This window comes from Lissotriton helveticus, chromosome 7, assembly GCF_964261635.1.
Source record: "Lissotriton helveticus chromosome 7, aLisHel1.1, whole genome shotgun sequence".
Taxonomy (NCBI): domain Eukaryota; kingdom Metazoa; phylum Chordata; class Amphibia; order Caudata; family Salamandridae; genus Lissotriton; species Lissotriton helveticus.
The window spans coordinates 251,440,642-251,453,590 of record NC_136068.1 but is presented as its reverse complement, the minus strand read 5'-3'; the positions used below and the strand labels follow the sequence as shown (position 1 = coordinate 251,453,590).

The window sequence follows — 12,949 nt, the reverse complement described above, 5'->3', positions numbered from 1 at the left end:
GAGGAATTTGACATCTTAAGCCCTTATCAAGCTGGATTCAGAAAGAATGTATCCACTACGGAGCAGATTTTTCGCTTAACCCTGCTTTATTGAAAAACTGTCAAGATCGAGGGCGGCTCACTTTACACTGTCTTTGTGGACCTTCGTGCGGCTTTCGATCTAGTCCCACATCAGAAATTGTGGAGTGTGCTTTCGGAATTGGGCATTCCTCCCCCTCTTCTGAATATAATAATCAGACTGCACACTGAGAATTTCGCACAGGTCAGGTGTGGGAAAAATGGTTCTTTGTCATCTAGATTCCCCGTTGGCAGGGGGGTAAGACAGGGGTGCGTCTTGGCGCCCACCCTGTTTTGTCTTTATGTCAACGGGGTAATCTCCCACCTGAATGCGGTCCCCAGTAGTGATGCTCCAAAACGTGCTGGGTATGGTATCTCTGCGATTATGTTCGCGGATGATACCTTATTGCTCTCCAAGACTCCTATGGGCATCCAGCGAGTCCTGGATGGTTTTGCGCTTTTCTGCCAGGACCGGGGGTTGGAAATAAACACCTTGAAAACAAAATTTATGATTTTTAACCCTCCAATAACAACCCGTCCGAGCCCTGTGATAGGTGGAGTCCGCCTTGAAAGAGTTCAGACGTTTGAGTATCTGGGTCTCACCCTAAACGATAATATGACATGGGGCCAACATCAAATAAAATTGCAACTCAAGCTGTCCCAAAAAGCGGGGGCCATTATCAAGCTTTTAAATAAATCCTCTGCTAAACCAATTGGCCCACCACTGAAAAATTTATAAATTGCAGGTACGGGGGGGGCTGTAATCCATGGTGGCGAACTGTGGGGTCACAAGTGTGCACCCGCGATTGCCGTCGTGGAGAACAGATTTCTAAGACAGTTGGTAGCATTGCCACCTAGTACACCATTGCTGCCGCTCAGGCTAGACCTGGGCCTTAGACCCATAAATGAGGAACTGGGCCTCAAACCTTTAACTTTCTGGAGGAGACTCTGAGTTACCCCAGAGCTAAAGAACTATAGACAAGAGCTTTCGGATGTTTTAAGACTTCCGAATGCGCGGAAACTTCCATGGTTGAAGTACATAAGAGAGGAATTTGAGAGACTAGGTCTCGCGCCCATGTGGTCCGACCCGGAGCATGCTTGCAGAAATCTATCGCGCAAGTATCTGGTCAATCTGTACCATGAAAGTAATTTAACTGCTAGTTTAGCGAATGTCCAAACTGGTACTCTGTCCGGCACGTTTTTAATGACTAAAGATTTTTTATAATTTTGAGTCTGTCTTCGACGATGTTAGTCCAGCTGCTTTTAGGAAGTTGTATTTTCAATAGAGACACGGATCTCTGCCAAACAGAGATTTTACAAGTAAGTGGTGTCCATCTTCACCCAAAAATTGTCCGGGTTCCACCTCGGAGCTGGAAAATGAATTGCATGTTGTGTTTTTCTGCCCTGTTTATCAAAAAGCCAGAAAGAAGTGGATTATTTCACTGTGTAAAAATCTGGGGATCATGCACTGTCTGCAAGCATACAGAATACTTAAAACGGATCTTTCTAATCTAATTGTTTTTGCTGTAACAAAATTTCTAGCAGCCATGTGGACCATTAGAAGGAAATATGTGAACTTTGTTTGAAATAGGATCCAGTAGATACGACTGTATAGTTCCTAGGGAACGGGATCTCTGATTCTAGATGGGCAGGGGATTTTAGCTGACCATGCTTTATTTATTTATGTCTACTGTCATCTACTAGACTGTGATGAAATTGCTCTCTGGGCATGTGATGATGTAAGCTTTCTTTTTTACTGTGTATTTGAATGTAATGTATCAACTTTTTTTAAACTGTTTAAACAAATGTGATTTCTTTTATGACAACATTGTCGAAATAAAGATGAAAAATGAAATGAAAATGATATAACAGAAGGGACTAGATACTGACTGGCTAGTTTGATTAACAGACAGGGACCCTTGGATGGATCTTCTTAACAATAACAGCATTGTAAGATGAACGGGACTTGTGATTACCTAAAAGTTTTGTTTTTGGCTTTGAGCCTCTCGTATTTAAAACCAATAAAATGTATTTGAAAAAACAACGCAAAATGGATTGGCAAAAACCTGGTTAGCTGCATGCCGTATTACAGAAATACTTGCAAAGCACCCCAAAGCATACCATTTTGGCATCAGTTCAAATTCTGTCATATGTGACTTGCTGGTTTTAATGTTGACAATAATAACTGTTATTGCTTGGTCTTTTTGAAGCATTTCCTGTTGACATTTTGTTGCTGCAATATTGAAAATAAAACACAGCAATGCATTTTTCTTCTCGTACGGTATATTTTTAAATACACGGTAAAAATTCGATTACCTCTCTGCGACCTTTATGGCAAACGTGAGGAAAGGTTCTTATCAAATTTAAGCACCTATGAACTGTGGAAACCCATACATATGGTGTGACAGCCAAACTCCACACTTGATTCAATCCTTATATGCCAAGCACCAATTACAAAGCCCGCAATATAGATTTCGAGCCCCAACTCCATTGTTTGCTGATATGTTCAAAGGTCTTGCCATCAATGGTAATAAAGTGCCATTAAAGCTAATGTTAAAAATAAATTCGAATGAATTAACTTCCAAAAGAAGGCTGTGCACTCCTCCTTCCAGAAATCCATTTACATTTTATGCAACTGTTTAAATGGCCGCCTGCATTATCACATCATTTATTACTTTATTTGTATTATTGTTACAAATTACCATAGGGCATCACTTCCTGAGCCTTATTGTACTTCTTTTTACAAGTTATGTAACAGTTTAGCATGGTTAATGCTACTCTTTCAGTAAAACATTTTATTTCAAAAGTGAAGTCAATAATCCGTGCAGACAGACTCAATATTTTCTTCACCAAGTAATCCTTCCATGTTTTCAGCATGCTACATCGCTCTAGGCGGCTATTGCTTCTTATCTAATGGCATTGTTTTGCAGATTACATTTTCTAGATCTTATTTTGGACACCCCCTCATTCAATTGAATGACCTCAGAAAAGTTATCACCTGAAATTAAAAGTAAATTAATTTAGTTTGCTTACCTTTTCCATTGGCCATGGTGAACAATATATCGAAAACAGCAGAGTGACTGATGGTGGCCTTAGCATGGCCTTTAATGATGGTACATTTAGGTGAATGTCAGGCAGGTAACACCTGCAATGTGACGGACTACCTCAGTCATACAACACTACTATATTGAGATATAGCCCCTTTTCCTAGTATGCCAGGTCCTCTCTGATAATGTACCTACTTCCAAGATCTACAGTCTAATTTCTACTTTAGCCGAAACATTTCTCCTGGCATCAGGGCAGTCAAATTTTTCGTAGGGTGTTTCCAGAGTGTTATCAACAAAGGTACATTAATGTGCCTAGTTAAATGTATGCGGCACCTTCCTTTAACTCCACGGTACCTCTAGTATCTGTATTTTGAACTAAGGCATTCTTTCTGCTGACTTCCAATACATGCTGCTGTTTGTCCTGACAGTCACAACCTCACTTACCAAAAAGAGTTATACTGAAATGTAGGTTTTTGATTGATTTTTTTTCTTTTTCTTTTTTTAAATCGGAAGATGCTTTACACTCAGCTTAAATAACCACACACATTCTTACCACAGCATTTCCCTATTTCAGTTATCAGTGCCTTACTTGACAAAATAATGAAGCAAAACACAGGTTTATCGTGTTATTCTTTAATGTGAGACATTACAAATGACCGGGGTACATTATACCAGGATAACGCATCCCTCGCTAGACAAATTAAGGCTGGTCCTGGAAAAAATCAGTGGCAGTGGAAGCACAGTGTCTAAGAGATGATAATGGGTTCTATTCCTAAAGTTTCAATGTACTCCAAGGCAATAAGCAACACTGAGAGTTGGGGTTAAACATACACCAGCTCTTTAAAGCCGGCAGAAAGAGCACACACTAGATAAAACATGTGTCAAACAAAAAGTTCTTTTTGGTGTTTATGAAACAGAAAAAAAACTAGATGAAATTAAAAAAATAACGTTCTTCCTCTAATTTTGACAAGGAAAGTCATCTCCAAATAAGCTTCCATTAGGAATAAACAGAAACTGAAATGAACTGAACACTTATCAATGTGACACTGTCACATGCTATAAAACCAAGAAAACCCCAAAAGGAGGTTGAATTTTGGTTGATACTTTGGATTACAGAAATCGAAGAAAAAGTACCACAGATACTTTTTAATTCCTAAAGTTGTGAACAGAGTGTAATTGCGATCAACATCCAATCTTGCTGTCAATGTTTCAAGTTGAAGAGGAAGTCGCAATTAAGTACATGCGCAATTCGCACTCAACAAAAAAAAGCTATACTTCCGGGCATGAAAGTGCAAATGAAAATATCTCGAGACTGTAGGCTGTGATTTAAGGGGAAAGGAGCAATGTGAGAAGAATCTTTGTATGGTGAAGGTTAAATGTTGTATTATATATTTAATAGTGCTTTGAAGAAAATTAAATATCTTATTAAGATTTATAAGTCTCTAGGGCACTGACCATGGTAAGGGTTGCAGAAGACACTTGACAAATTAGTTGAAAAGGTAAAAATGTCATAAATCTATGACTTGTGCCATCCTCATCGCAGAGAATTTATTATTTGCATATGATTTGATAAATGAATATTGTAGCATTAAACTTGTGTACAGCCCAGACCAGATGTCTTCCCCATGAACACAGCTTTTTGCCCAAACTTTGAATGTGTGCAAGAACCCTCACAAATTTTGTGCATTACTGTAAAGCATAACCTACGTACAGACAGAAATGGCAGCTGTTTCTTAAGTAACAAACTGCTTAACAGCCATTACAGTATTAGTAATGACTTACCTTCAACATTCATTTTACCGCTTTGAGTCCATTACTATTTTACACGCTTTGCATATTAAAGCCATCTGGTAGTTGGAGCAGAAACAGTCTTATGATATTTTTCTTTATAACCAAATATGCCATCGACGTCCCAGTCTATTTATCATCAAACACCCCTGCCTAGTAGTGCGACAAGGTGGGGGGTTCGGAACTATAAGCACAGGCTGCCACGGAACCAATGTTAAAAGTCACTTATTTTGCAACACACATAGGGAGTAGATATAAATCCTTTCTATTGAGAGGCAAGCAATGTCAAATTGTGGAGGTGGGACAGAGGTTTGCAAACCTACTGCTGATCAGGTTTCTTAACCATGCTCAGACTACTTCAACTGCAGGTCATGCATCATATTGCAGGTTCTTGTCAACTCTTTGCATCTGCCCAAGACTATGGTGCACAGTTACACATTTTACTCTAATCCACATGCTCAATATTCTTGCCACTGCCAAATGTATTAAATAAGGCGAATACTGTGATACACCTTATTACCTAAACCCACATAGCCCTCCAGATAAGTATTTCAGAAAACATGCGTGCAAAATTAAGATGGTCTGTAGATAGGTGGGTAATGAAAGAGACAAATTTTGTAACCCAGCTACAATATATTGTAGGTGAAACCTAGACCCTCAGTTTGGGATACACTAACGGTGGTCATATTTGCAGTATGTTCAGATCACCATAGGGTTGCTTTCAGATCTTAGAAAACACAATGGTTATCAAGAAAGCAGCAGTTTCTGTCTCACTTTGGTGGATATTTGCAGCAGTATAATTAAATCTCTGATTCACGTTAGAATCCACAACATATTGACACCGCAGAGCTTCTTCAAAGGTTGCATAACAGAAATGTTTTAGTTCCATCAACTTTGTGTTTCAAGAATCTCTCTCTGTCCATGTAACGGATAACACGCAAACAAAGATGACCGGCATTACAAGTGATTTTCCATTATGAACAATATCCAGGTAGTCTCACAAGAATGACATCCCAGACAATTTCAAGACTGCACATGATGGCGGCAAAAACATGAGAGGGTGACACTGAATCAGACCGGATTCTGCAATTACTGCTGTTGCCAACATGCTCTAGTTGCACACATTCCCGTCAATAGCTGCTTAACACGATCATGGATCCAACCTCAACGTGGGGCAATACGCAAAGTATGTGCATTTCCAACAGATCTCTGCTGCAAAACTACTTACTTCAAAATTAAAATGTTAACTACAAGTAAACCCAACTGTATTTACTTTTAACAGCAAATAGCCAACTCCATAGCCAAGACTCACTAACTAAAAATATATGATTTTTCCTTTATAATCTAATATTTACTACTTGCTATCTGGACATATAGGACTCCTGGAAAAACGAAATTAGTTAACTAGATGTACACTGTTTGCAACATTATAATTTCTGCTTCAGAAAGAGCTGTGTAAGACTCAGAGTTGAATGGCCTTTCACAAGCCAAATCTTAATGAAAGAAGCGGAGATGATCTTCATTTATCCATCAAGGAACGCATCAGAGCATCGTTCATCATAGCATCTTCATCAACACTGTAGTCCTGAAAGAGAAGAAAAACAGCTGTGACTATCAGTCCGACACAAATGCTGCAAGGACGAACAGCATTTTTGCACTGGCCGATTTTGTTTAATAAAAATGGAAGGAATAAATGTTGAAGACGACTATAGGACTGTATAATTTTTACATAGTACATGGGAGAGAGCCTGCATCCACTGTATACAAGTAAGTCTCTCATTTCCTTATGACAGTCGAGTGGTGACGGCTCTTTAGACTCCTGTAATAAGAAAACAACCTAACTGCTCAACTGTAATAACTGATTACATTTAAATGGTGACGTCATAATGCCTGCTGCCAGAGCCAGCAGCCAAAGTGAAAGGCAGGTCACTGTAAAGTTGAAGTTTAAAGAAAGAAATCTAGAACTGGCTTTCTATTCTTCCCTTCAGAGCTGTTTATGTGCATTAGTGAGTAATGCCGTGAATAGTCGTAACTTAAAACTGGGCAAGACAAACAGAATTTACAAAAGTTCAAGTTTTTCTAAAATGAATAGCGACCAGCAAAAACCGAAAGACAGATTCTCGCAACATTTTTCTACAAATTCTGATATACGACATTTGGTTAAAATGACTTACAATATACAGGCTACTATCTTTTTTAAAGAAATTCGAACTGCTTTTAGATGTGTTCAATGTTGTACGATAGCCTTATAGCCCGCCGTAGAGGGCTATACTGGCTATTAAAGGCCCTCTCCAGCGTTAAAGGCCCCGAGCCGAAGGCGAGGGCCTTTAACAAGGGAGAGGGACTTTAATAGCGGTATAGCCCATCTACGAAGGGCTATAAGGCTATTAGAACATTCTGTCACTAGAGGACAGAATGTTCTAATAAAAAAAACAAAGCCTTTTGGGAGCCTGAGGGGATTGGAATCCCCTCAGGCTCCCTGAACCCTTTGTTCACAGCCAGAGCTGTTAACAAAGAAACATTGGAATGTTGGAGCTCCAGGCTTATACCAGCCATTATAAGCCCGGAGCACTCCATTGTTTTCAATGGAGCTCCCAACATTCCAATGTTCTAATAGAGAATGATTCTGCTTTAACTCTTTATGTACACACCAATACGATCTCTTTCACTTGAAAGAGCAAGGCACAAAGGATTTTAGCAGATTGTGGGAATGAGGATAGTCTGACCATGTATTATAAGGAATAGAGTGACCTCTGCCATGTTAAAAGGAAATTGCAAATCCCCATGGAGTTTGGAGTTCCATGACCTTACAGAAAGAAAATCTGTTTTTGGATTGTTTCTCTATTTGGTGAAGGAAATATTCAGTGACTTGACCTTATATTGTGTGGCATGGGTATTTAACTCACATGTTATAAAGATTTATACTAATCATTTATTTAATTTTTACAAAGCTACAAATAACATACAACTTTTTTTTAGGGTGACATGTGCTTCTATTACTTATTCATTTGACCAGTCACTTTCAATGTTCTAGTTGCAAAATCAGAACAACACGTCCAAGGCTATCCAGGTGTTCTGATGAAGCAATCAAGGCGACTCTTCAATTTCTGGAGGGGCTCCTGCATCTTGAGGGAATACAACAAAAACATAAAAGGGGATCTGTTACCAAGTGACAAAACATGGTGCCAACAGGGTGTGAGGTCCCTTTTAATCGAGAACACAAGCCATCAACACCTGGAGTTCTGGCCAGCGGCAAACCAGTGTTTCTGGAGGTTAACTCCATAGATGGAAATCCAGGTCACAGTCAGGTGATGCTCCAGCTCAAGTGAGCACAGAGAAAGCAAACTCTTTCAGCCTTCTGAGGGTCAAGTCTATTCCTATGCCTGATCTGCATTTATGAGAAATACTGCTATATTGCTGTGTGTCTGAGCGTAATTTAACAATTATCCTACAACTGCAGCACATGCACCATATGGAAAGGTTACCTGTAATCTAGGTTCTTCCTCAAAGGATTCCACAATAAATTCAAGAACAGAACATCACAACTGCCATGCAAGATCACAGAATTCTTGTAGTGAATAAGTATCTGGGACTGACCACAAAAGTCAAAAAGTTGGCCAAGGATGAGATGATGTCTCTTGAGCCCCGTAGTGAACGTTACATACCTTTGATCGAGAAATGTGCTCACTGGTCTTCTGCTCCTGGCACATGGAATATTTTTAGTGCTGCATCTTCCTTCAAGAAGATCTACAAACTTATTCCTTCAGGTGATACACTGGACTGGTATCGTCAAAGCCATGGGAAGGACTTCAGTGTAATTGGACACCTCTAAGCTACAGCAGGTTTCTGTGGTAAGTCTATTCTTTTGGGATCATGTCTCCTCTATCTACAGCTCTCCAAAATTGGGCTTCCTATCATAATAGGGAGACATCTGTGAGAATTGTTTCAGTAGCTTCTGTTGGAAATGGGGTTCCCTTCAAACTGTACAATTTTGTCTGTCATGAGAATGCCTGAGGCTGCCACTGACGTGTATGTGTATGATATTTCTATACAATGAACCAAGTCAAAAGGCGGCTGAGCACAATACATAGTCAAAAGCAGGATTAAAGTCAAATAGTACTAGGAGAGAAAGCTGGGCTGTGGAAGGTCAATACATTTGAAGTAGTGTTCTTTAAAGAGGCAAGTTTATAATTGTTTCCTAAATTGGAGCTGTGAATGTGCTGGTCATTGAGCCAGGTTTGTACTGTGTCTTTTTTGTTGATCTTGGCAAATAACAGGTATTTTTTCTCGGTTGGGCTGAGCTTCAGGTAGACGCAGGACATCCAGGTCTGGATGGTGTGGAAGCTGCGTTTGAGACCCTGGATGTCTGAAACAGGAGGTTTTCAAGAAGAGCTGTGTATCATTGGCATATTGGTGAAACTTGATGTTGTTATTTAAGAGTAGAGCACCAAGCAGTTTCATGGAAAGGATGACGACATGGGAAAGGAATCTTATGTCCTGGAGGTGCCAATGTGAACAAACTGGTGTTTGTCGGAAAGGTAGTAGAAGGACATTCCCGCTCAATCCAATTCATTACTCAAGAGTGCATAAGAGGGTGGGATGGTTAAAAATGTGGAAGGCAGTCAAGAGGTACAACAATATCAGAAAGCAGGGGTCATCTTCATCAAGAGGGCAATGTCCATATAATAATAACCCAGGACTTGTAAAGCATGGCAAATCACCTGTGAGGGTTTCAAGGCACTGAAAATGTAGGCACAGGGAGATTACGTGATTATCCAGAATCACAAGATGTTGACACTGGTGCTGAGATTCGAACCTGGTTCCCACAGGCTTCGAAATCAGCAGCTCCTGGCTGTTAAGCCACATCCTATATGATGTGTAAGCTGGTGGTCTCCGTGGCACAGCGTGATATAAAGCAAGACTGGTAGCTGTGCAGGAGATGGTTGGCACTTTGGAGCTGAACATAGATTGCTGTTTCAATGATCTTGCCGATAAATGGTAGAGGAGGGATGGGCCAGTAGTTGGTGAGGACAATACGGTCTACTGTGGGTTTCTTTAGGAGTGGGAGGATCTGGCCAGTCTTGTGAGCTACTGGGAAGTGCCCTTGAAGGAGGAAGGCATTGACAAATGTAAGTACGAGTAGGGTAGAATCCCTAGAGAGAGCTTTGATGAAGGAAGATGGTAAGACCTCTTTTTCATTAGTGATATATGTTAGCCAAATCTTGGAGAGATAGGGCTTTGAAGGTTGACCATTGCTGGATTCTATGGGGTGGGGTCAGTGTAAGAGATGAAGAAGGCTTGAGATCAGCGATGTACTGTTGGATCCTCAGTATTTTTCATCGAAGAGGTTGATTGCACTGCTTTTTTTCTGTGGATTGACGAATAGTTGGGTTTGACAGGGGGATGATGCAGTGCCCGTCTTCAACAGCATTCGACTTCCATTGGCTTCTTAATTGGTGGTACAACACGTTGCTTTGGCTGATGTGATGAACTATCTACATGTTGAGCAGAAGAACTTCAGTATCAATCAGTCTTTCCGGTTCAATGTGTGACGACTTCGTGAGTCCTCTCAGGCTCTGCAGTAACAAGCATTACAAAATGTAATGATGCAGAAAGCCATAGTTCCTAGAAAAATGTTATCAAGTCTGAAAGTATGATAAAAGAATGAATGTTAAAAAAATCATGATTTTTAACCTATGTTGGCAGCTCTAAAAACACTTTTTTGTTTTCATTTAACAGAATGTAATGTCTCCCTAAAAACTATGAATCAAGAAAAAACAAATACTCAAACAGTGAAGTTTAGAACAAAAAGAAAAAAAGAAAAAAAAAAAAAAAAAGACGAGGGTTTTTTAAATAAAGATTTTGAACAAAACAATTAATTCTGATGCTTGCCTTGCAGTGGACACCGAATAGATTGAAAAACCCTAAGCGCATAACCATTACCTGAGAGATTTCCTGGACCTACAGCGAATACATCACGTAAAAGAACCTAAGAACGCTAGTTAGAAGAGATTTTGAGTTAAAAAAAAAAAAAAGAATAAAACCATTGTAAATGATTAGATACAGCTCTTATGATACCAGGGAGAATGTTCTGGAACTTGGAGATGCAGTGTCCTCTAAAGTAATCTTTCTGAAACAAAGGAACCACCATATGTTTCACAGCACCGAGTTGTTCAACATATGGACAGGGTCTGTCCGTGGCAGACCAGGCGGTTCGAGAGCATATCGCCTCCTAGCACAGGACTAAAGACCCAACCCAGTCATGCTTGCCACAGTATTGTATGGCAGTGTTGTCTGTGGGCACCTGCACAAGCCTTCCTCTAATGGTTGGCAGAAAGGCCATCAATGCCACAAGATAATTGCTGTTAACTCAATAAGTTGATGTGGAGATGAGCGCTTCTGCTGAGACCTCTGATCTCCACTTTTGCCATAAGGCCTCCCCAACCCAGAAGCAGTGCATCTGTCACCACTGTCAAATCTGGGTGGGGTAAAGAGCAGGTTCTGCCAATGAACCGATCGCGGTCCGGCAGTCACCGCAGCATACCTTTTGCAGATTCCTCAGAAATCTGCATACAATCAGACAAATCTCCCTGGTGCTGTGCCCAGTGGAACTTCAGGTCCCAAAGGCCTGGATATGGCATCTTTTAAGCCTCAGGAGCAGGATGCAGCTGGCCAACAATCCTAGCAGTGTCAGAATTATCCACACTGAGATCCAGGACAGAGTCTGAAACATAGGGATTATAGTCCAAATGTCCAGGACTCTCCTCTCTAGGGGATAGGCATGAAACTGTACTGTACCATATCCAGATCGCTTTGATGAAAGGGAATATCTGAGGAGGAGTCAGGTGTGACTTTCGCACATACATAACAAACCCCAACAATATAAGCAGGTTCTCCATTGTCTGCAGGTGGGTGACGGCTACATGGGGTGAGCCAACATTTAACAGCTAGTTGCCTAGGTAGGGTAAGACTGCTACCCCTAACAACCAAGGGACATTGGTGAGGTCAACAGGTAGCACTGAGAGGTGAAAATGTTCCTGGCACATTGTGAACCACATATAGTGCCTTTGGGCCTGCAGGGTAGGAAGTGTGAAAATTAGTGCCCTGCAGGTCTAACGCTACCATCCATTCTCTGGGATCTAGGGCAGATAGGACCTGGGCTAGTGTGAGCATTTTGAATTTTTCCTTCTACAGGGAGGCATTGAGAGGAGGGAGATCTAAAATAGGGAGAAGGCCTCCATCTTTTTTCAATACACGGAAGTAGCAGAATTAACATCCAGCTTCTAGTTCCCATGCCTAAAAGTCTTTAAGGCCTTTTCACCCAAAACAGCCTACAATTCAGGTGCAACATGGAGAGATGCTACTCATTTAGCTGCCCTAATGGTGGTGTAAGGTGCAGCGGGATGGAAAGAAATGAGAGGGACAACTTGGAGAGTCCATTTGTCTGAGGTGATGGTCCGCCACCCCTGGAGGAAATACAGAAGACTGACTCCGAATGCGTGGCTGTGTCCCAAAAAGAACACACTAAAGGAGTTCTGCTGCAGTGGTTCCTGGAAAAGCAGTAGACTAAACTGCACAAGGCCTTGATGCCCTGGCTGTTTGTGAGCTCCGACCTTGGCCATGAATAGGTTGGGAGGTTTGCTTGAATGGCAGTGATGTCTGGATTTGGTGAAACAGAAAACTTCCACCACAGCTATGGAGGAGGCAAAATTGCAGGTGGAATTGTAAAATGGGGGAAGACAGACCTAGACCACAGGAACATGCTGCAGCCGTGCTTTCCATAAACCATTCCAGGACTGAATGAGTTTTTTTTGCCAAAAAGGCAAGATATTGAATGACATGTCCATTAAAGATCCCTGAAAATCCCAGGAGAAGCACGCAGACTTAATCCAGGAATGGCACAAAAGTGCCATTCCTGTTCCCATTGCCAACCTAAGCAGTTGGTTATGTCCAAGCCATAGCGAATGACAAGCTTAGCTGCATCATGTCAATCCTGACTAGCCTGGCTGAGAGATGCTTATTGGTTGTCAAGGACAGCTGGCAAAATCTGAGCCATTG

At 41.0% G+C, this 12,949-nt stretch overlaps 1 protein-coding gene across 1 annotated transcript in view; it reads right to left on the bottom strand.

The window, feature by feature from the left end:
- Positions 1 to 3,720: 3,720 nt before the first annotated feature.
- The window catches only part of RNF114 (ring finger protein 114), a 127,085-nt gene continuing 117,856 nt past the window's right edge, over positions 3,721 to 12,949 (bottom strand). Inside the window, exon 6 of the mRNA XM_078652026.1 lies at positions 3,721 to 6,476. Coding sequence (XP_078508152.1) covers positions 6,411 to 6,476 — 66 coding nt within the window. The 3' untranslated portion in view covers positions 3,721 to 6,410. The remainder of the gene's footprint in view (positions 6,477 to 12,949) is intronic.